This window comes from Scyliorhinus torazame, chromosome 13 (genome assembly GCF_047496885.1).
Source record: "Scyliorhinus torazame isolate Kashiwa2021f chromosome 13, sScyTor2.1, whole genome shotgun sequence".
NCBI lineage: Eukaryota > Metazoa > Chordata > Chondrichthyes > Carcharhiniformes > Scyliorhinidae > Scyliorhinus > Scyliorhinus torazame.
The window spans coordinates 101,831,986-101,856,330 of record NC_092719.1 but is presented as its reverse complement, the minus strand read 5'-3'; the positions used below and the strand labels follow the sequence as shown (position 1 = coordinate 101,856,330).

Sequence of the window (24,345 nt, the reverse complement as noted above, 5' to 3'; positions counted from 1 at the left end):
CATTAAAGAGTTTGTAGATGAAAGAAAATTAACTTAGGATAATTATAGGCTTCAGGAAGCCAAAGAGTTTGCTGTAATGAGTAGAAACATGGCAAATGGAGTTCAATGAGAAGAGTGTGAAATGATGTACTTTTGAAGGATTAAGATGGAAAGACAATATACCAAAAAGGCCTCCTTCTGGTCTGTAAATTTCCATATTTCATGATTACTGTAACTTCAAAGAAATATAAACAGACCGAACTGACAAAATAGAACACATTAGGGCTGACCAATGGAATATAAACTGTGGAATAATACCAGAAAACTTAGCGATGGCTTTGGCTCGCAGCTGATATAGGCCAAGTGGTCTCAGAAGTTCTGCTACCTCCTTCCAATCAGCTACCCGGGCCACTTCAGCAGAAGGGTATCTTTCCAGGAAATCCCACAGCACAGGAATGGCTTTTTTACCTGATACAAGGAAAAGACTATTACCAGAAACATTACAAATGAAGATCAAATATCTGTGATGATTGAGAGGTTAGATAGCAAAGCTACGCTGTAGAATACCATTCTAATACTTGCATCTATATCAGCATCAAACAATCTCAAAGAACAGAATAATGACAGACAGATTTTCCGGGAGCGGGAGAGAGAGGGGGAGCCAGAGTGCAGCTTGTGAAGCAGGTATGTGTTTAAACTTACCTCCAGGTTCCAGCGGCCTTCATTTCCGGGAGCGGGAGAGAGAGAGGGAGCCGGTGAGCAGCTTGGGAATCAGGTCAGTGTTTAAACTTACCCCCAGGTTCCAGCGGCCTTCATTTCCGGGAGCGGGAGAGAGGGAGCCGGACTGCAGCTTGTGAAGCAGGTAAGTGTTTAAACTTACCACCAGGTTCCAGCGGCCTTCATTTCCGGGAGTGGTGGAGAGAGAGGGAGACGGTGTGCAGCTTTGGGAATCAGGTAAGTGTTTAAATTTACCCCCAGGTTCCAGCGGCCTTCATTTCCGGGAACGGGAGAGAGAGAGGGAGCCGGAGTGCAGCTTGTGAAGCAGGTAAGTGTTTAAACTTTCCCCCAGGTTCCAGCGGCCTTCATTTCCGGGAGCGGGAGAGAGAGGGAGACGGAGTGCAGCTTGTGAAGCAGGTAAGTGTTTCAATTTACCCCCAGTTTCCAGCGGCCTTCATTTCCGGGAGCGTGAGAGAGAGAGGGAGCCGGAGAGCAGCTTGGGAATCAGGTAGGTTCTGTATATAAGTTGGGCGGTTACCCCCAGGTTCCAGCGGCCTTAGTTTCCGGGAGCGGGAGAGAGAGAGGGAGCCGGAGTGCAACTTGGGAATCAGGTAGGTTCTGTATATAAGTTGGGCGGTTGCTAAACCCAAGACACTACACTTGTAGTGTCCCCCACCCTTCCATCTCCTCTAACCTAAGGGGTTTAGTGAATATAAGGTAAGCTCTTCTTTTTCTCTCTTCTTTCTTCTTGTTTTATCTAGAGGGGATGGCAGGGAAGGCAGTGCAATGTTCCTCCTGCAGAATGTTTGAGGTGAGGGACACCGTCAGTGTCCCTGCTGATTTCATATGTGGCAAGTGCAGTCATCTCCAGCTCCTCAGAAACCATGTTAGGGAACTGGAGCTGGAGTTGGATGAACTTCGGATCATTCGGGAGGCAGAGGTAGTCATAGATAGAAGCTTGAGGGATGTAGTTACTCCAAAGAATAAAGACAGATGGGTGACGGTGAGAGGGGCTGGGAGGAAGCAGTCAGTACAGGGACCCCTGTGGTCGTTCCCCTGAATAACAAGTATACCACTTTGGACACTGTTGGGGGGGGATGACTTACCAGGGGTAAGGCATGGGGTACAGGTCTCTGGCATAGAGTCTGTCCCTGTTGCTCAGAAGGGAAGGGGGAAGAGGCAATGAGCATTAGTCATTGGTGACTCTTATAGTTAGGGGGATAGATAGGAGATTCTGTGGGAACGAGAGAGGCTCGTGGTTGGTGTGTTGTCTCCCAGGTGCCATGGTCCACGATGTCTCGGATCGTGTTTTCGGGATCCTTAAGGGGGAGGGGGAGCAGCCCCAAGTCGTGGTCCACATAGGCACCAACGACATAGGTAGGAAAAGGGATAGGGATGTAAGGCAGGAATTCAGGGAGCTAGGGTGGAAACTTAGATCGAGAACAAACAGAGTTATTATCTCTGGGGTGTTACCCGTGCCACGTGCTAGCGAGACGAGGAATAGGGCGAGAGAGCAGTTGAACACGTGGCTACAGGGATGGTGCAGCAGGGGGGGATTCAGATACCTGGATAATTGGGGCTCAATCTGGGGTAGGTGGGACCTCTACAAACAGGATGGTCTACACATGGACCAGAGGGGTACTAATATCCTGGGGGGGGAAATTTGCTAATGCTCTTCGGGAGGGTTTAAACTAGTTCAGCAGGGGTCTGGGAACCTGAATTGTAGCTCCAATATACAGGAGGTTGAGAGACTACGACTACGATGTGGTGGCCATCACGGAAACTTGGATAGAAGAGGGGCAGAAATGGTTGTTGGAGGTCCCTGGTTATAGATGTTTCAATAAGATTAGGGAGGGTGGTAAAAGAGGTGGGGGGGTGGCATTATTAATTAGAGATAGTATAACAGCTGCAGAAAGGCAGTTCGAGGAGTATCACCCTATTGAGGTAGTATGGGTTGAAGCCAGAAATAGGAAAGAAGCAGTCACCTTGTTAGGAGTTTTCTATAGGCCCCCCAATAGTAGCAGAGATGTGGAGGAACAGATTGGGAAACAGATTTTGGAAAGGTGCAGAAGTCACAGGGTAGTAGTCATGGGTGACTTTAACTTCCCAAATATTGAGTGGAAACTCTTTAGATCAAATAGCTTGGATGGGGTGGTGTTTGTGCAGTGTGTCCAGGAAGCTTTTCTAACACAGTATGTAGATTGTCCGACCAGAGGAGGGGCAATATTGGATTTAGTACTGGGTAATGAACCAGGGCAAGTGATAGATTTGTTAGTGGGGGAGCATTTTGGAGATAGTGACCACAATTCTGTGACTTTCACTTTAGTAATGGAGAGGGATAGGTACGTGCAACAGGGCAAGGTTTACAATTGGGGGAAGGGTAAATACGATGTTGTCAGACAAGAATTGAAGTGCATAAGTTGGGAACATAGGCTGGCAGGGAAGGACACAAGTGAAATGGGATACAAGATAGCCAGGAGGGAACTGAAGAAAGGGATTAGGAGAGCTAAGAGAGGGCATGAACAATCTTTGGCGGGTAGGATCAAGGAAAACCCCAAGGCCTTTTACACATATGTGAGAAATATGAGAATGACTAGAGCGAGGGTAGGTCCGATCAAGGACAGTAGCGGGAGATTGTGTATTGAGTCTGAAGAGATAGGAGAGGTCTTGAATGAGTACTTTTCTTCTGTATTTACAAATGAGAGGGGCGATATTGTTGGAGAGGACAGTGTGAAACAGATTGGTAAGCTCGAGGAAATACTTGTTAGGAAGGAAGATGTGTTGGGCATTTTGAAAAACTTGAGGATAGACAAGTCCCCCGGGCCTGACGGGATATATCCAAGGATTCTATGGGAAGCAAGAGATGAAATTGCAGAGCCGTTGGCAATTATCTTTTCGTCCTCACTGTCAACAGGGGTGGGACCAGGGGATTGGAGAGTGGCGAATGTCGTGCCCCTGTTCAAAAAAGGAACTAGGGATAACCCTGGGAATCACAGGCCAGTTAGTCTTACTTCGGTGGTAGGCAAAGTAATGGAAAGGGTACTGAAGGATAGGATTTCTGAGCATCTGGAAAGACACTGCTTGATTAGGGATAGTCAGCACGGATTTGTGAGGGGTAGGTCTTGCCTTACAAAACTTATTGAATTCTTTGAGGAGGTGACCAAGCATGTGGATGAAGGTAAAGCAGTGGATGTAGTGTACATGGATTTTAGTAAGGCATTTGATAAAGTTCCCCATGGTAGGCTTCTGCACAAAGTAAGGAGGCATGGGATAGTGGGAAATTTGGCCAGTTGGATAACGAACTGGCTAACCGATAGAAGTCAGAGAGTGGTGGTGGATGGCAAATATTCAGCCTGGATCCCAGTTACCAGTGGTGTACCGCAGGGATCAGTTCTGGGTCCTCTGCTGTTTGTGATTTTCATTAATGACTTGGATGAGGGAGTTGAAGGGTGGGTCAGTAAATTTGCTGACGATACGAAGATTGGTGGAGTTGTGGATAGTAAGGAGGGCTATTGTCGGCTGCAAAGAGACATAGATAGGATGCAGAGCTGGGCTGAGAAGTGGCAGATGGAGTTTAACCCTGAAAAGTGTGAGGTTGTCCATTTTGGAAGGACAAATATGAATGCGGAATACAGGGTTAACGGTAGAGTTCTTGGCATTGTGGAGGAGCAGAGAGACCTTGGGGTCTATGTTCATACATCTTTGAAAGTTGCCACTCAAGTGGATAGAGCTGTGAAGAAGGCCTATGGTGTGCTCGCGTTCATTAACAGAGGGATTGAATTTAAGAGCCGTGAGGTGATGATGCAGCTGTACAAAACTTTGGTAAGGCCACATTTGGAGTACTGTGTACAGTTCTGGTTGCCTCATTTTAGGAAGGATGTGGAAGCTCTGGAAAAGGTGCAAAGAAGATTTACCAGGATGTTGCCTGGAATGGAGAGTAGGTCTTACGAGGAAAGGTTGAGGGTGCTAGGCCTTTTCTCATTAGAGCGGAGAAGGATGAGGGGCGACTTGATAGAGGTTTATAAGATGATCAGGGGAATAGATAGAGTAGACAGTCAGAGACTTTTTCCCCAGGTGGAACACACCATTACAAGGGGACATAAATTTAAGGTGAAAGGTGGAAGATATAGGAGGGATATCAGAGGTAGGTTCTTTACCCAGAGAGTAGTGGGGGCATGGAATGCACTGTCTGTGGAAGTAGTTGAGTCGGAAACATTAGGGACCTTCAAGCAGCTGTTGGATAGGTACATGGATTACGGGAAAATGATATAGTGTAGACTTATTTGTTCTTAAGGGCAGCACGGTAGCATTGTGGATAGCACAATTGCTTCACAGATCCATGGTCCCAGGTTCGATTCTGGCTTGGGTCATTGTCTGTGCGGAGTCTGCACGTCCTCCCCGTGTCTGCGTGGGTTTCCTCCGGGTGCTCCGGTTTCCTCCCACAGTCCAAAGATGTGCGGGTTAGGTGAATTGGCCAATGATAAATTGCCCTTAATGTCCAAATTGCCCTTGGTGTTGGGTGGAGGTGTTGAGTTTGGGTAGGGTGCTCTTTCCAAGAGCTGGTGCAGACTCAAAGGGCCAAATGGCCTCCTTCTGCACTGTAAATTCAATGATAATCTATGATTAATCTAGGACAAAGGTTCGGCACAACATCGTGGGCCGAAGGGCCTGTTCTGTGCTGTATTTTCTATGTTCTATGTTCTAGTGAGGTCATGAGTAACGTTTCAAAGTTGCAGGAGTGTACCGGCAGGCAGGAAAGTGGTTTAAAGTGTGTCTATTTTAATGCCAGGAGCATCCAAAATAAGGTGGGTGAACTTGCGGCATGAGTTGGTACCTGGGACTTCGATGTTGTGGCCATTTCGATGACATGGATAGAGCAGGGACAGGAATGGTTGTTACATGTGCCGGGGTTTAGATATTTCAGTAAGCTCAGAGAAGGTGGTATAAGAAGGGGAGGGGTGGCATTGTTAGTCAAGGACAGTATTACGGTGGCAGAAAGGACGTTCGATGAGGACTCGTCTACTGAGGTGGTATTGGCTGAGGTCAGAAACAGGAAAGGAGAGGTCACCCAGCTGGGAGATTTCTATAGGCCTCTGAAAAGTTCCAGAGGTGTAGAGGAAAGGATTGCAAAGATGATTCTGGATAGGAGCGAAAGTACCAGGGTAGTTATTATGGGGGACTTTAACTTTCCAAATATTGACTGGAAACGCTATAGTTCGAGCACGTTAGATGGGTCCTTTTTTGTCCAATGTGTGCAGGAGGGTTTCCTGACACAGTATGTCGATAGGCCAACGAGAGGCGAGGCCATATTGGATTTGGTACTGGGAAATGTTAGATTTGGAGGTAGGTGAGCACTTTGGTGATAGTGACCACAATTCGATTACGTTTACTTTAGCGATGGAAAAGGATAGGTATATACCGCAGGGCAAGAGTTATAGCTGGGGGAAAGGCAATTATGATGCGATAAGGCAAGACTTAGGATGCATAGGATGGGGAGGGAAACTGCAGGGGATGGGCACAATTGAAATGTGGAGCTGGTTCAAGGAACAGCTACTGTGTGTCCTTGACAAGTATGTCCCTGTCAGGCAGGGTGGAAGTGGTCGAGCGAGGGAACCATGGTTTACTAAAGTAGTTGAATCACTTATTAAGAGGACGAAGAAGGCTTATGTAAAGATGAGACGTGAAGGTTCAGTTAAGGTGCTCGAGAGTTACAAGTTAGCTAGGAAGGACCTAAAGAGAGAGCTAAGAAGAGCCAGGAGGGGTCATGAGAAGTCTTTGGCAGGTAGGATCAAGGATAACCCTAAAGCTTTCTATAGATATGTCAGGAATAAAAGAATGACTGGGGTAAGAGTGGGGCCAGTCAAGGACAGTAGTGGGAAGTTGTGCGTGGAGTCCGAGGAGGTAGGAGGTGCTAAATGAATATTTTTCGTCAGCATTCACACAGGAAAAAGACAATGTTGTCGAGGAGAATACTGAGATACAGGCTACTAGACTAGAAGGGCTTGAGGTTCTTAAGGAGGAGGTGTTAGCAATTCTGGAAAGTGTGAAAATAGATAGGTCCCCTGGGACGGATGGGATTCATCCTAGGATTCTATGGGAAGCTAGGGAGGAGATTGCTGAGCCTTTGGCTTTGATCTTTATGTCATCATTGTCTGCAGGAATAGTGCCAGAAGACTGGGGGATAGCAAATGTTGTCCCCTTGTTCAAGAAGGGGAGTAGAGACAACCGCGGTAACTATAGACCAGTGAGCCTTACTTCTGTTGTGGGCAAAGTCTTGGAAAGGTTGATAAGAAATAGGATGTACAATCATCTGGAAAGGAATAATTTAATTAGAGATAGTCAACACGGTTTTGTGAAGGGTAGGTCGTGCCTCACAAACCTTAGAGTTCTTTGAGAAGGTGACCAAACAGGTGGATGAGGGTAAAACAGTTGTGTGGTGTATATGGATTTCTGTAAAGCGTTTGGTAAGGTTCCCCACGGTAGGCTATTGCAGGTGTTTCAGGGTGATTTAGCAGTTTGGATCAGAAATTGGCTAGCTGGAAGAAGGCAAAGGGTGGTGGTTGATGAGAAATGTTCAGCCTGGAGTACAGTTACTAGAGGTGTACCACAAGGATCTGTTTTGGGGTCACTGCTGTTTGTAATTTTTATAAATGACCTGGAGAACGGCGTAGAAGGATGGGTGAGTAAATTTGCCGATGACACTAAAGTCGGTGGAGTTGTGGACAGTGCGGAAGGATGTAATACGTTACAGAGGGACATAGATAAGCTGCAGAGCTGGGCTGAGAGGTGGCAAATGGAGTTTAATGCAAAAAAATGTGAGGTAATTAATTTGGAATAACAGGAAGATAGAGTACTGGACAAATGGTAAGATTCTTGGTATAGATTATCATAGATTATCATAGAATTTACAGTGCAGAAGGAGGCCATTCGGCCCATCGAGTCTGCACCGGCTCTTGGAAAGAGCACCCTACCCAAGGTCAACACCGCCACCCTATCCCCATAACCCAGTAACCCCACCCAACACTAAGGGCAATTTTGGACACTAAGGGCAATTTATCATGGCCAATCCACCTAACCTGCACATCTTTGGACTGTGGGAGGAAACCGGAGAACCCGGAGGAAACCCACGCACACACGGGGAGGACGTGCAGACTCCGCACAGACAGTGACCCAATGAATTCATGTCCCATGAATTGTGTGTCGAACATTGGGCAGTTTTCAGCTGTACTTAAGATACCTCAAATTAAAGCAGAAAGAGCTGGAAATACTCAGCAGGTCAGGCAGTATCTGTGACGAGATAAACAGTTAACATTTCGAGATGAATAGGATTCTTCTTCAGAACTGACGAAGGGAGAAGTGAGAAAGCTTTTATGTTGTTGAAAAGAGGGTGGGGAGGAGGAACAAAAGAGAAGGTCTTGGATAGGGTAGAGGGCAGGAGAGATTTAATGCCAAAGATGATAAGGAACAAAAGGCAAAAGGAGTGGTAATGATTGGAGTAAAGAGACAAAACATTTGCCCAGAGTGATTGTTAATGGGAGAACAATGAACAGCTGTGTAAAAGTAAAAACATGAAAGAAAAGATTTGAGTCTGTGTTTGGTCTCCCCAGTGTAAGGAGGCTGCACTGTGAGCAGCAAATATGGTATTCTAAATTGAAAGGAATGTTTGTGGTTTTTTGCAGCCTTCTGGATGTAACATTGAGTTCAACAATTTCAGGGCATACCGCAGTCTCCCATTTTGACTGTTTCTTGTTTGCCATGTGCCAATCAGAATCTTGCATTTCAAGTTTTTGGTTTCTGACAGAGCTGTTCATCATTCTGCCACTAACACTCACACTAGAGCAATGCTTTGCTTCTTTACTCCAAACATTACTACCCCTTTTGCCTTTTGTTCCATAACACTTTTGTTGTTTAATCTCCCCTGCCCTCTACCCTATCCTAGACCTTCCCTTTTGTTCTTCCTCCCCACCCATTTTTCAACATTATAAAATTCATCACATTCCAACTTTCTTCAGTTCTTCAACTCGAAACATTAACTCAGTTTCTCTCTCCACAGATGCTGACAGGCCTCCTATGGATTTTCAAAGGTTTCTGTTCCTGGTTCAGAATTCCACCATCCTCAGTATTTTGCTTTTAAGACTGCTCAATATCGGTTAGTGAGCAGTGTAGCACCAGTCTGAACTGGACTGCAATTCAGGTGAAAGGACAGTGTGCTCACCTATTGTCTCCTTATTTTTGGGTAATAAGATGGATATTGTTAGTGCTGGCAAAAAAAAATCAACAGGATCATTAAATTTATATATATTTTTTTAATTAAAAAAAAATATATTTTATTGAAAATTTTTGCCCAACCATCACATTACATTGTGTATCCTTTACACAGTAATATCACAATATAAATAACAATGGCCAATTTTATAAACAAGAAATAAATAATATATAAACAAAAACAAAACTAAATGGCAACTGTCTTGTCCCAAATAAATATTCTCCAAGAATATGTTTTAACCGTCCAATATACAATTATCTATAACAACAACCTATACATATTGTACTTATATACTTATATATTAACATCCCTGAGAATCCCTCTGGTTCCTCCCCCCCCCCCGGGTTGCTGCTGCTGTCTTCTTCTTTTCCATTCCCTCTATCTTTCTGTGAGGTATTCGACGAACGGTTGCCACCGCCTGGTGAACCCTTGAGCCGATCCCCTTAGGACGAACTTAATCCGTTCCAGCTTTATAAACCCTGCCGTGTCATTTATCCAGGTCTCCACACCCGGGGGCCTGGCTTCCTTCCACATCAACAGTATCCTGCGCCGGGCTACTAGGGACGCAAAGGCCAAAACATCAGCCTCTTTCGCCTCCTGCACTCCCGGCTCTTCTGCAACCCCGAATATAGCCAACCCCCAGCTTGGTTCGACCTGGACCCCCACCACCTTCGAAAGCACTTTTGTCACCCCCACCCAAAACCCCTGTAGTGCCGGACCTGACCAGAACATGTGGGTGTGATTCGCTGGGCTTCTCGCGCATCTCGCACACCTATCCTCTACTCCAAAAAATTTACTGAGCCGTGCTCCAGTCATATGCGCCCTGTGTAACACCTTAAATTGTATCAGGCTTAGCCTGGCACACGAGGACGATGAGTTTACCCTACTTAGGGCATCAGCCCACAGCCCCTCCTCAAATTCCTCCCCCAGCTCTTCTTCCCATTTCCATTTCAGCTCGTCTACCATAATCTCCCCCTCGTCCCTCATTTCCCTATATATGTCTGATACCTTACCGTCCCCCACCCATGTCTTTGAGATCACTCTGTCCTGCACCTCCTGCGTCGGGAGCTGCGGGAATTCCCTCACCTGTTGCCTCGCAAAAGCCCTCAGTTGCATATACCGGAATGAATTCCCTTGGGGCAACCCATATTTTTCGGTCAGCGCTCCCAGACTTGCAAACGTCCCATCTACAAACAGATCTCTCAATTGTGTTACTCCTGCTCTTTGCCATGTTCCAAATCCCCCATCCATTCTCCCCGGAGCAAACCTATGATTATTTCTTATCGGGGACCACACCGAGGCTCCCGTCTTTCCCCTATGCCGTCTCCATTGCCCCCAAATTTTCAGAGTAGCCACCACCACCGGGCTTGTGGTGTATTTCTTCGGTGAGAACAGCAACGGCGCCGTCACCATGGCTTGTAGGCAAGTCCCCCTACAGGATGCCTTCTCCAATCTCTTCCACGCCGCTCCCTCCTCTTCTCCCATCCACTTACATACCATTGAGATGTTGGCGGCCCAGTAGTACTCACTCAGGCTCGGTAGCGCCAGCCCCCCCCTATCCCTACTACGCTGCAAAAATCCCTTCCTCACTCTCGGGGTCTTCCCGGCCCACACGAAACTCATGATACTCTTCTCAATCCTTTTGAAAAAAGCCTTCGTGATCACCACCGGGAGGCACTGAAACACAAAGAGGAATCTCGGGAGGACCACCATTTTAACCGCTTGTACCCTCCCTGCCAGTGACAGGGATACCATGTCCCATCTCTTGAAGTCCTCCTCCATCTGTTCCACCAACCGCGTTAAGTTTAGCCTATGCAATGTACCCCAATTCTTGGCTATCTGGATCCCCAAGTAGCGAAAGTCCCTTGTTACCTTCCTCAGCGGTAAGTCCTCTATTTCTCTGCTCTGCTCCCCTGGATGCACCACAAACAGCTCACTTTTCCCCATGTTCAGCTTATATCCTGAAAATTCTCCAAACTCCCCAAGTATCCGCATTATCTCTGGCATCCCCTCTGCCGGGTCCGCCACATACACCAATAAATCGTCCGCGTAAAGAGATACCCGGTGTTCCTCTCCTCCCCTGAGTACTCCCCTCCACTTCCTGGAACCCCTCAATGCTATTGCCAGGTGCTCAATCGCCAGTGCAAACAATAATGGGGACAGAGGACATCCCTGCCTCGTCTCTCTATGGAGCCGAAAATACGCAGACCCCCGTCCATTCGTGACCACGCTCGCCATCGGGGCCCTATACAGCAGCTGTACCCATCTAATATACTCATCTCCAAAGCCAAATCTCCTCAACACCTCCGACAAATAATCCCACTCCACTCTATCAAATGCTTTCTCAGCATCCATCGCCACCACTATCTCCGCTTCCCCCTCTAGTGGGGGCATCATCATTACCCCTAGCAGCCTCCGTATATTCGTATTCAGCTGTCTCCCCTTCACAAACCCAGTTTGGTCCTCATGGACTACCCCCGGGACACAATCCTCTATCCTCATTGCCATTACCTTGGCCAGAATCTTAGCGTCTACATTTAGGAGGGAAATAGGTCTATAGGACCCGCATTGCAGCGGGTCTTTTTCCTTCTTTAGGAGAAGCGATATCGTTGCCTCCGGCATAGTCGGGGGCAGCTGTCCCCTTTCCTTCGCCTCATTAAAGGTTCTCATCAGTATCGGGGCAAGCAAGTCCACATATTTCCTATAAAATTCGACTGGAAATCCATCCGGTCCCGGAGCCTTCCCCGCCTGCATACTCCTAATTCCTTTCACTACTTCCTCTATCTCGATCTGTGCTCCCAGTCCCACCCTCTCCTGCTCCTCCACCTTAGGAAATTCCAGCCGGTCCAGGAAGCACATCATTCTCTCCTTCCCATCCGGGGGCCGAGCTTCGTATAATCTTTTATAAAATGCCTTGAACACTCCATTCACTCTCTCCGCTCCCCGCTCTGTCTCTCCTTCCTCATCCCTCACTCCCCCTATTTCCCTCGCTGCTCCCCTTTTCCTCAATTGATGGGCCAGCAACCTGCTCGCCTTCTCCCCATACTCATACTGTACACCCTGTGCCTTCGTCCACTGTGCTTCTGCAGTACCCGTTGTCAGCAAGTCAAATTCTACGTGTAACCTTTGCCTTTCCCTGTACAGTCCCTCCTCCGGTGCCTCCGCATATTGCCTGTCCACCCTCAGAAGTTCTTGCAGCAACCGCTCCCGTTCCCTACTCTCCTGCTTTCCTTTATGTGCCCTTATTGATATCAGCTCCCCTCTAACCACTGCCTTCAGCGCCTCCCAGACCACTCCCACCTGGACCTCCCCATTATCATTGAGTTCCAAGTACTTTTCAATGCACCCCCTCATCCTTAGACACACCCCTTCATCTGCCATTCGTCCCATGTCCATTCTCCAGGGTGGACGCCCTTCTGTTTCCTCCCCTATCTCCAAGTCTACCCAATGTGGAGCGTGATCCGAAATGGCTATAGCCGTATACTCCGTCCCCCTCACCTTCGGGATCAACGCCTTTCCCAAGACAAAAAAGTCTATTCGCGAATAAACTTTGTGGTCATAGGAGAAAAACGAAAACTCCTTACTCCTAGGTCTGCTAAATCTCCACGGGTCTACTCCTCCCATCTGCTCCATAAAATCTTTAAGCACCTTGGCTGCAGCCGGCCTCCTTCCAGTCCTGGATCTCGACCTGTCCAGCCCTGGCTCCAGCACCGTATTAAAATCTCCCCCCATTACCAACTTTCCCACCTCTAGGTCTGGGATGCGTCCTAACATGCGCCTCATAAAATTGGCATCATCCCAGTTCGGGGCATATACGTTTACCAAGACCACCGCCTCCCCCTGTAATTTGCCACTCACCATCACGTATCTGCCCCCGCTATCCGCCACTATGGTCTTTGCCTCAAACATAACCCGCTTCCCCACTAGTATAGCCACCCCCCTGTTTTTCGCATCTAGCCCCGAATGAAACACCTGCCCCACCCATCCTTTGCGTAGTCTAACCTGGTCTATAAGTTTCAAGTGCGTCTCTTGTAACATAACCACGTCTGCCTTAAGTTTCTTAAGGTGTGCGAGTACTCGTGCCCTCTTTATCGGCCCGTTCAGCCCTCTCACATTCCACGTGATCAACCAGGTTGGGGGGCTTTTTCCACCCCCCCCTTGTCGATTAGCCATCCCCTTTTTCCAGCTCCTCACCCGGTTCCCACGCAGCTGTGTCCCCCACAGGCGGCGCCCCCCCGCCCACCCCACCCCATTCCGGCTCCCCCCTCTCCCCAGCAGCAGCAACCCAGTAACTCCCCCCTCCCACTCCCCCCCCGCTAGATCCCCCACTAGCGTAGTTACACCCCCCATGTTGCTCCCAGAAGTCAGCAAACTCTGGCCGACCTCGGCTTCCCCCCGTGACCTCGGCTCGCACCGCGCGACGCCCCCTCCTTCCTGCCATGATTATCATAGCGCGGGAACAAAGCTATTCCCTTTTGGCCCCGCCCCCCCTGGCCAACGCCCCATCTCCTCCACCTCCCTTCCTCCCTCCACCACCACCTGTGGAAGAGAGAAAAGTTACCGCATCGCAGGATTAATAACATAAAACTCAGCTTTCCCCCCCTTTTACCCCCCTCTTCGCCCCCCATACTCGCCCCACCACTTTGTTTCAAACGTTCTTTTTTAGTAACCCGCTTATTCCAGTTTTTCTTCCACAATAAAAGTCCACGCCTCATCCGCCGTCTCAAAGTAGCAGTGCCTCCCTTGATATGTGACCCACAGTCTTGCCGGTTGTAGCATTCCAAATTTTATCTTCTTTTTGTGAAGCACCGCCTTGGCCCGATTAAAGCTCGCCCTCCTTCTCGCCACCTCCGCACTCCAGTCTTGATATACGCGGATCACCGCGTTCTCCCACCTACTGCTCCGAGTTTTCTTTGCCCATCTAAGGACCATCTCTTTGTCCTTAAAACGGAGGAACCTCACCACTATGGCTCTAGGAATTTCTCCTGCTCTCGGTCCTCGCGCCATCACTCGGTATGCTCCCTCCACCTCCAGCGGACCCGCCGGGGCCTCCGCTCCCATTAACGAGTGCAGCATCGTGCTCACATATGCCCCGACGTCTGCTCCTTCTGGAAGACCAAGAATCCTTAAATTATTCCTCCTCGCGTTATTCTCCAGCACCTCCAATCTTTCCACACATCGTTTATGGTGTGCCTCGTGCATCTCCGTCTTCACCACCAGGCCCTGTATATCGTCCTCGTTCTCGGCAGCCTTTGCCTTCACGACCCGAAGCTCCCGCTCCTGGGTCTTTTGCTCATCCTTTAGCCCTTCGATCGCCTGTAATATCGGGGCCAACAGCTCCTTCTTCATCTCCTTTTTAAGCTCTTCCACGCAGCGTTTCAAAAACTCGTGTTGTTCAGGGCCCCATATTAAACTGCCACCTTCCGACGCCATCTTGGTTTTTGCTTGCCTTCCTTGCCGCTGCTCTAAAGGATCCACCGCAATCCGGCCACTTTCCTCTCCTTTTTCCATCCGTATCCAGGGGGGATTCCCTTCTGGTTTACCGCACAGTGCTTTTAGCCGTTAAAATTGCCGTTGGGGCTCTTATTAAGAGCCCAAAAGTCCGTTCCACCAGGAGCTGCCGAAACGTGCGACTTAGCTGGTCATCGCCGCACCCGGAAGTCCCATTAAATTTATATTAATATACATGTTACATTTTATTTTTTAGCCTTTCATACTTGTGACAATAAAAGATTATTATTAGATCTTATATTTATTATACTTTTATGCAAAGATATGAATGTAGGAGAGTTGATCAGTAAGTTTGCAGATGATACGAAGATTGGTGGGGTGGTAAACAGTGAAGAGGATAGCCTTCGATTACAGGAGGATATAGGCGGGCTGGTCAGATAGGCTAAAAGCAAATTACTGCGGATGATAGAATCTGAAACCAAAGAGAAAATGCTGGAAAATCTCAGCAGGTCTGGCAGCATCGGTAAGGAGAGAAAAGAGCTAACGTTTTGAGTCCAGATGACCCTTTGTCAAAGCTCCATCAGACAGGCTGATCAGTGGAAAATGGATTCAATCTGAATAAGTGTGAGGTGTTGCACTTGGGCAGGACAAACAAGGCAATGGAATACATGTAAAAGGGCAGGACAAACAAGGCAAGGGAATACATGAAAAATGGCAGGACCCTGGGAAAAATAATAATAATCTTTATTAGTGTCACAAGTAGGCTTACATGAACACTGTAATGGAGTTACTGTGAAAATCCCAGAGTTGCCACGCCACACTACAGCACCTGTTCGGTGCACTGAGGAAGAATTCAGAATGTTTTTCAGGACTTGTGGAGGTAACCGGAGCACCTGGAGGAAACCCATGCAGACACTGAGAGAACATGCAGATTCCGCACAAACAGCGACCCAAGCCAGGAGTCGAGCATGGGTCCCTGGCACTGTGAAGCAGCAGTGCTAACCACTGTTCAGCACCGAGGATCAGAGGGATCTTGATGTGCATGCACACTGGTCCTTTAAGGTAGCAGGGCAGATGGATACAGTGGTTAAGAGGGCATATTGTATACTTGCCGTTATTAGCATAGGCAAAGAGTTAAGAGCAGGGAGGTGATGCTGGAACTGTATAAAATGTTGGTTAGGCCACAGTGAGAGTATTGTGTGCAATTCTGGATTCCACATTACAGGAAAGGGTGCAGAAGAGATTTACCAGGATATTGCCTGGGCTGGAGAGTGTTAGTTATGAAGAGAGATTGGGCAAACTTGGATTGTTTTCCTTGGAGCAGAGGAGACTGAGGTGGGGATGTGATTGAGATGCATAAAATTATGAGGGGCATAGATAAGAGTTGACAGGAAAAATGTTTCCCCTTCGTGGAGGATGAATGACTGGGGGCATAGATTTAAGGTCAGGGTCAGGAGGTTTCGAGGGGATGTGAGGAAATTTTTTTTACCCAGAGGGTGGTGGGAATCTGGAACTCAATGCCTGAAAGGGTGGTGGAGGCAGAGGCCCTCATAACGTTTAAGAAGTATTTAGATGTGCACTTGCAATGCCAAAGCATACAAGGCTATGGGCCAAGTGCTGGAAAATGGATTAGAATACTAAGGTGGTTGTTTTTGACTGCTGCAGATATGATGGTCTGAAGGGCCTTTTCTGCACTGTAAACCTCTATGACTGGTGAAGGCGATTGAGGGGGCGGTTGCCCCAATTCGGGCGTTCTTGGACACGATGGATCAGCGATTAGATGTACAGGGAGCAACACTCAAGAAGGTGGAGGAGGTGCTCACTGACCATAGTGATCGGATTGGCAGAGATGGCGTTGCTGGCGGAAGAGCGGATGTCATTAAATGCCAAGGTCGATGATCTTGAGAACTGTTCCAGATGGCAGAATTTAAGAATTGTTGGGCTACCGGACAGCCTGGAAGGTACATACGCCACGGATTACATCTCCAAGATGTTTGGAAAGTTGGTGGGGAGAGGATCTTTTCAACACATCCTTTGTTTTTGAACTGGCTTGATGGGTGTGATGGCGGCCGTCTTGGGAAGGCCTGGAGCTGATGCAGGTTGGATACCCTGCTTCAGAGGAGGGGCTTACGGCTGATCCTGTGGGGGGGGAGAAGCTGACCTTGGCAGGGAGACTACAGATGGTAAAGATGAATATTCTCCCAAGGATTTTGTTTCTGTCCCAGAGTCTCCCAGTCTTTCTTTCTCAGGATTTTCTTTGGCAGGTCAATAAGTTAATATCTACTTCTGTTTGGGTGGGTAAAACTCCTCGGGTTCGCATGGCATTTCTGCAAAGGAATAGACAATCTGGGTGTTGGCACTATCTAATCTGCTGTGTTATTACTGGGCAGCAAACATTGAGAAGGTGCGGGGTGGTCTAAGGATCCGGACTCTATATGGGGATGGATTGAGGAGGCTTTGTGCATAGGATCGAGTCTGAGGGCCCTTGCTACTACTCCACTCCCATTCTGTCCGGTAACATTTTCGTCGAGCCCAGTGGCAATAGCCTCTTTGAGGATTTGTAATCAATTTAGACAGCATTTTAATTTAGGCTCTATATCACTGTTGGCACCATAGGTTTATGCCGCCTGGTTCAGATTCAACGTTCAGGGCATGGGAGAGGGCGGGATTGAAGAGATTTAGGGATATGTTTCTGAAGGGAAGGTTTGCTGGTCTAGATGAGATTTTGGACAAGTTCCAACTCCTGAGTGGGAATGTATTCAGATACTTTCAGGTGTGCGATTTTGTACGTAAGGAGCTTTCTTAATTTCCCCTGGTACCAGCACCCTCGCTTATGGATAGGGTACTGTCCTTGGACGATAGTGAGGGAAGGATTTCAAGACATTTATGGGCAGTTGTTGGCAACTGAGCAGGCATCACTGGAAGTAAAGAGGAAATGGGAGGAAGGAGTGAGTCCTGGATTGGCCAAGAAGAGCCGCAATATTGACCATGACGGACAAACAGTTCGGATCTACCAGGACATCGGGGCCGAGTTGGCAAAGAGGTGTGCGGCCTTCAACAAGGCGAAGGCGGTGCTCTATAACAAAGGAGTGCGATTCGGGGTGGTGTATATGCCCGGTTTCAAGTACGATGGATTCGACCATTACTTTGACATGTCGGAGCAGGCAGAGGTGACACACCAGAGGAGGCAGAGGCCTTCATTAAGGTGAAGGGACTGTTACTGGTCTGAGGAAGGCTGATTGGTACCTATACTGCGAAAGACGAGATGGGGTTTTTTGAAAGTGTTGTGTGTTAATTCTCTGTTTTTCTGGATTTGGGAGGGGATTTTCCTAGGGTGATGGAAGGGAGGCCAGGACCATTGGGGGTTGTAAAAGCAGTGATTGATATGGCATCTGGGGGTGAGGAGGAGCTCAGTAAGGTTACTGCCGCTTGGGTACTTTGTGTAGGGTGGATGGGCCAGGGGATTATGTTTTTGCTTTCTGTTGCCTTTCTGGGCAGGGACCCTGGGTGGGGCTACCTCACTAGAAAAAGGAGTAAGCTAGTGAACGGGAATGGAATTGGCGGGGGGGGATAGGAAGGAGAGTATGCGACTTAATGGGCCAGTTTGGGCGAGGCACAATGAATCTACTTCTGTTTGATTGGTGAGGGAAGGAATTATCTGGGGCAACAGGTAGTCTGCAAACTCGGTGGTGTGGCCGGGTGGGTGGGGAGAGGAGGTACTGGTGGAGAGGGGATTGGGTGGGGCTGGTGGCCATCTTAGGTGGGCCTTGGATCTAAGAAGGAATATGCAATGACGGGTAATGGCTGACTCATAAGTGGTGGTGGTGGGGGGGCGGGCGTGGGGGGAGAGAGGCCCCCGACAAGGCTAGTTACCTAGAATGTGCAGTGATTGTGAAAAGGGTGGAAGTTTTTTCTCATATGAAGAATTTGGGGACTGATGTGTTTTTATAGGAAATCCATTTGTGGGTGCGGGACCAGACCAGGCTTCGGAGTCAGGGTCAGCCAGGTTTTTCATTCAGGCTTTGATAGTAGGGCCCAGGTGGTGGCAATTTTAATCAATAAGAAGGTTCTCTTCCAAGCAGGGAAGTCGTGGCTGATCGGTCACAGGTACATTGGAGGGAATGTCAATGGTCTTAGTAAATGTATATGCCCCGAATTGGGATGATTTAACGTTTATAAGGAGGTTGTTGGCCGCAATACCGAATCTAGACACTCACCAACTGATTCTGGAGGGAGATTTAAACTGTGTTTTAGACCCAAGACTGGATCGCTCTAAGCCGAAGTCTGTGGCCCCTTCCGGGATGGCAAGGTGCTTTCTGCATTAGTGCAAGAGGCAGGGGGTGCATACCCATGGGGGGGTTACGCACCCTTGGGGTAAGGAGTTCTCCTTTTTTCCCCCTCCAGTGCCCAAGGTGTACTCGAGGGCAGATTATATGGTTATGGATAAGACACTCTCTTCGGGGTGAGGAAGGCGGAATATTCGGCTGTGGTTATCACAGACTGTGCTGTGCTGATGTTAGAGGTGGGCCGGATGCACCGCACGGGATGGAGGTTGGATGTAGGCCTTTTGTTGGATGTGGGCTTTTGCGGGCGGGTTTCGAGACCCACAGGCGAATACATGAAGCTCCATGAGAATGGGATGGTTTCGCTCTCTATTTTGTGGGAGGCGTTGATGGTGGCGATTAGAGGCAGGATCATACATATAAGACATACATGGACAAGGAGGCTAGGGAGAAGTGCCAGAAGTTAGTTGATAAGATCTTGGAAGTGGACTGTAGGTTTGCGAGTGACCCTACTCCAGAACTTGACATGCTGGAAAAAGCTGCAAAAGCAGGTTGACCTGCTATCGACAGTTAGGGCGGTGTGTCAGCTGAGGCATTTGAAGGGTTGGCCTATGAGTATGTGGAGAAGGCCAGCTGTCTCTTGGCTCACTAGCTAAGGTGGTAGGTGGCCTCTAGGGAGATCAACCAGGTTAGGGATTTGGGAGGTTGGCTGGTGACCATCCTGGACAAGGCAAATGGGGTATTTTGAACCTTTTACAAGAGGCTTTATAGGTTGGAACTGTAGTGATATCATGGTTGTGTTGTAAGTCACCGACTAACCACTAGGAATCTCATTAGTATATAAGTGAATGTGAGAGTCAGGTGACCTCAGACTGACCGGAGAGCTGGAAGAGAGAGGTTGCTTGTGCATGTTAATACTGTTATTCATCTGTTGTTTTGTATATAGTTGACCCACAGTTAATGTTAATAAATCGTTTATAGCTTTGGCTACAAGTGTTTTTGTAATATAAATCAGGCAATCCGACAAGAATATTACAGGAACCATCAGAGGCATGGTGGTGCAGTGGTTAGCACTGCTCACCTCACGGCCAGGTTCAATTCTGGTCCCGGGTCACTGTCCATGTGAAGTTCGCACATTATCCCAGTGTTTGCGCGGGGAGAATGCACAAACAACCCAAAGGTGTTCAGCATAGGTGAATTGGCCACGCTAAATTGCCCCTTAATTGGAAAAAAAAAAATTGGGAATGGCAGAGATTTTAGAGGGCCTGGTGTTCCGAAAGTGGGGGAAGAAGTGTGGGAAGGACTGGAAGAATCTCTGGAGGTTCAAATAGCATTGGGACAGATGCAGACAGGGAAGGCACCAGGACCAGACGGGTTCCTGGTGGAATTTTACAAGAGGTTTGTGGACCAGCTGGTTCCTTTACTGATGGGAATGTTTAATGACTCTCTGGGAAAGGGTTCCCTCCCTGAGGCACTTGGGCAGGCATCCATCTCCCTTCTCCTGAAAAAGTATAAGGATCCTGTAGAATGCGGGTCAGATCACTCAGTTTCATTGCTTAACGTAGATGCAAAGCTATTGGCTACGTTTCTAGCACTGAGGCTAGAGTCCTATCTCCTGGAGGTAGTTGGGGAGGATTAGACGGCATGTGTAAAGGGCCGAAGATTGTCGTCGAACATGAGCTGACTGCTGAATGTGGTTCTCATCCCAGTGGTTGTTCCCGAGCTGGAGATAATTGTCATTAGATGCAGAAAAAGCATTTGATTGGGTCGAGTGGAGGTACCTCTTCGCTGTTTTGGAGAAATTTGGGTTTGGCCGGAGGATTTGTGTCGTGGGTGCATTTGCTGTACGAGGTTCCTTCCGTCAGCGTTTGTACCAAGATGAGTTTGGTGTCTTTTTGGTTGTATGGGGGGGGCAGGGGTGTCCTGTGTCTCCCCTTCTGTTCGCTTTAGCAATTGATCCATTGGCCATTTCCCTGAAGGCCTCAGATAATTGGAGCGGGATAGTGAGGGGTGGAATGGAGCACAGGGTGTCCTTGTATGCAGATGATCTTTTCTTATACATGAATTATCCGGGGCCAGCTATGGGAGACATAATGAGTATATTGAGGAGCTTTGGCTCCTTCTCTGGATACAAGTTAAATTTAGAGCAGAGCGAATATTTTCTGGTCAGCGCTTCAGGAAAGGGAGTCAGTCTGGGGATACTACCTTTCCATCTACCCGGGACTAGCTTTAGGTATCTGAGGGTCCTAGTGGCTTGAGATTGAGCTCAGCTCTGTATATTGATTATACCAGCCTGGTGGATAAGGTCAAAGCTGGCCTACAAAGCTGGGAAAGCCTCCCCTTGTCCTTTGCGGGCAGGATCCAATCAATCAAGATGAACATCTTGCCAAGATTCCTGTTCCTATTTATCTTCCCAAGTTATTTTTCAGGGGTTGAGTGGCTTATATCTGGCTTCATACGGACGGGAAAGTCTCCGGGGATTCTCAGAGGTGTCCTACAGAGGGATCGACAGTCGGGGGGTTCTTGCACTGACGAATCTGATATTCTATTACTGGGCGGCGAACGTGGAGGTGTTGGGATGGTGTGGGACTTGGGGGTCTACCCGAGTGTGGATGGAGTCTGGGTCGTGCAGAGGGTCCAGTTTGGGGGCACAGGTAACAGCTCCTCTTTCATTTGTTCTGGCAAAGTATTCGCCAAACCTGGTTGTTGTCTTCACTTTAAAAATATAAAGGCAACCCTGTCAATATTTCAAGCTGGGGTCAGTGTCAAGGCTGGCCCCTATTTGTGATAATCACCTGTTTGGAGTCGGCAAGGTTGGATGCTACGTTTGGGGTGGGGAGGGGCTGGAGGGAATGTGTGATCTATTCCTGGCGAGGCGGTTTGCCAGCTTGGAGGAATTGAAAGAGAAATTTGGGCTCGGACTCGTTTAGGTACCTCTATCATAGATCATAGAATTTACAGTGCAGAAGGAGGCCATTCGGCCCATCGAGTCTGCACCGGCTCTTGGAAAGAGCACCCTACCCATGTTCAACACCTACACCCTATCCCCATAACCCAGTAATCCCACCCAACACGAAGGGCAATTTTGGACACTAAGGGCAATTTATCATGGCCAATCCACCTAACCTAGGTACAAAAGTTAGATGGATGTTTCCGGCATTTCCAGCGTCATCATCCTAGTCAGAGGGGATCCTTTCCTACTCAGGGTAGGAAGAGGGCAATACATCCAGCATATATGGAAAGATTCTGGGGGAGGATTCCGTCTCGGTGGTTGGGGTGAAAGCCAAATGGGAGGAGCTGGGGTCCATATTCATAGAATTTACAGTGCGGAAGGTGGCCATTCGGCCCATCGAGTCTGCACTGGCTCTTATAAAGAGCACCATACCCAAGCCCACACCACCACGCTATCTCCATTACCCAGTAACCCCACCTATCCCCATTACCCAGTAACCCCACCCAACACGAGGGGCAATTTTGGACACAAAGGACAATTTAGCATGGCCAATCCACCTAACCCGCACATCTTTGGACTGTGGGAGGAACCCGGAGCACCCGGAGGAAACCCACGCACAACGGGGAGAACGTGCAGACTCCACACAGACAGTGACCCAAGCCGGGAATCAAACCTGGGACCCAGGTGAAGCAATTGTGCTAACCACAATGCTACCGTGCTGCCCTGAAGGAATTGAAGGAATATTGAAGGAAGAGGTGTGGAGGGAGGACCTTCGTATCCCCGTGTGCGAGGCTGAGCCTGATCTAAGTCATGGTACTGTTTAGGTCACACTTGACCAAAGCTAGAATGAGTCGTTTCTTTGCAGGGGTTGGGGATAGGTACAAGCGCTGTTCGAGGGGCCCACCAATCACACGCACATGTTCTGGTCCTGTCCCAAGTTTGTGGGATTGTGGTTCTCCTTTTCAGCACCTTGTCGGCGATGCTGAACATTGAGCTAGAACCCTGTCCCTTAGCGGTTATATTTGGGGTCTCGGACATGCTGGAGCTGCGGAACAGTGAGAGGGCAGACGTCCTTGCCTTCGCCTCGTTGGTTTCTTGGGAGACAGGTCCTGCAAGCTTTAGGCTGGCGATGCCTCCCAATGCCTCATCTTGGCTGGGGGACTTAATGGTTTTGCACTTGAATAAGGTTGGGTTACGGGGATAGGGTAGAAGTGAGGGCTTAAGTGGGTTGGTGCAGACTCGATGGGCCGAATAGCCTCCTTCTTTCCCCTTAGGAGGTAGGCAGAAAGTGGGTAATTATAGGCCAGTGAGCTTAACTTCGGTAGTAGGGAAGATGCTGGAATCTGTCATCAAGGATGAAATAGCGAGGCATCTGGATGGAAATTGTCCATTGGACAGACGCAGCATGGGTTCATAAAGGGCAGGTCGTGCTTAACTAATTTAGTGGAATTTTTTTGAGGACATTAACAGTGCGGTAGATAACGGGGAGCCAATGGATGTGGTATATCTGGATTTCCAGAAAGCCTTTGACAAGGTGCCACACAAAAGGTTGTTGCATAAGATAAAGATGCATGGCATTAAGGGGAAAGTAGTAGCATGGATCGAGGATTGGTTAATTAATAGAAAGCAAAGAGTGGGGATTAATGGGTGTTTCTCTGGTTGGCAATCAGTAGCTAGTGGTGTCCCTCAGGGATCAGTGTTGGGCCCACAACTGTTCACAATTTACATAGATGATTTGGAGTTGGGGACCAAGGGCAATGTGTTCAAGTTTGCAGACGACACTAAGATAAGTGGTAAAGCAAAAAGTGCAGAGGATACTGGAAGTCTGCAGAGGGATTTGGATAGGCTAAGTGAATGGGCTAGGGTCTGGCAGATGGAATACAATGTTGACAAATGTGAGGTTATCCATTTTGGTAGGAATAACAGCAAAAGGGATTATTATTTAAATGATAAAATATTAAAACATGCTGCTGTGCAGAGAGACCTGGGTGTGCTAGTGCATGAGTCACAGAAAGTTGGTTTTCAGGTGCAACAGGTGATTAAGAAGGCAAATGGAATTTTGTCCTTCATTGCTAGAGGGATGGAGTTTAAGACTAGGGAGGTTATGCTGCAATTGTATAAGGTGTTAGTGAGGCCACACCTGGAGTATTGTGTTCAGTTTTGGTCTCCTTACTTGAGAAAGGACGCACTGGCACTGGAGGGTGTGCAGAGGAGATTCACTAGGTTAATCCCAGAGCTGAAGGGGTTGGATTACGAGGAGAGGTTGAGTAGACTGGGACTGTACTCGTTGGAATTTAGAAGGATGAGGGGGGATCTTATAGAAACATATAAGATTATGAAGGGAATAGATAGGATAGATGCGGGCAGGTTGTTTCCACTGGCGGGTAAAAGCAGAACTAGGGGGCATAGCCTCAAAATAAGGGGAAGTAGATTTAGGACTGAGTTTAGGAGGAACTTCTTCACCCAAAGGGTTGTGAATCTATGGAATTCCTTGCCCAGTGAAGCAGTAGAGGCTCCTTCATTAAATGTTTTTAAGATAAAGATAGATAGTTTTTTGAAGAATAAAGGGATTAAGGGTTATGGTGTTCGGGCCAGAAAGTGGAGCTGAGTCCACAAAAGATCAGCCATGATCTCACTGAATGGTGGGGCAGGCTCGAGGGGCCAGATGGCCTACTCCTGCTCCTAGTTCTTATGTT

The 24,345-nt window shown here is 48.2% G+C and overlaps 1 protein-coding gene across 3 annotated transcripts in view; it reads right to left on the bottom strand.

Annotated features, from left to right (window-relative positions):
* Positions 1-24,345, bottom strand: part of mbd4 (methyl-CpG binding domain protein 4) — a 65,297-nt gene that overhangs the window by 10,502 nt on the left and 30,450 nt on the right. For all 3 annotated transcript variants that reach the window (XM_072472005.1, XM_072472004.1, XM_072472006.1), the window contains one exon: positions 298-447. In XM_072472005.1, the coding sequence (XP_072328106.1) occupies positions 298-447 (150 nt within the window). The remainder of the gene's footprint in view (positions 1-297; positions 448-24,345) is intronic.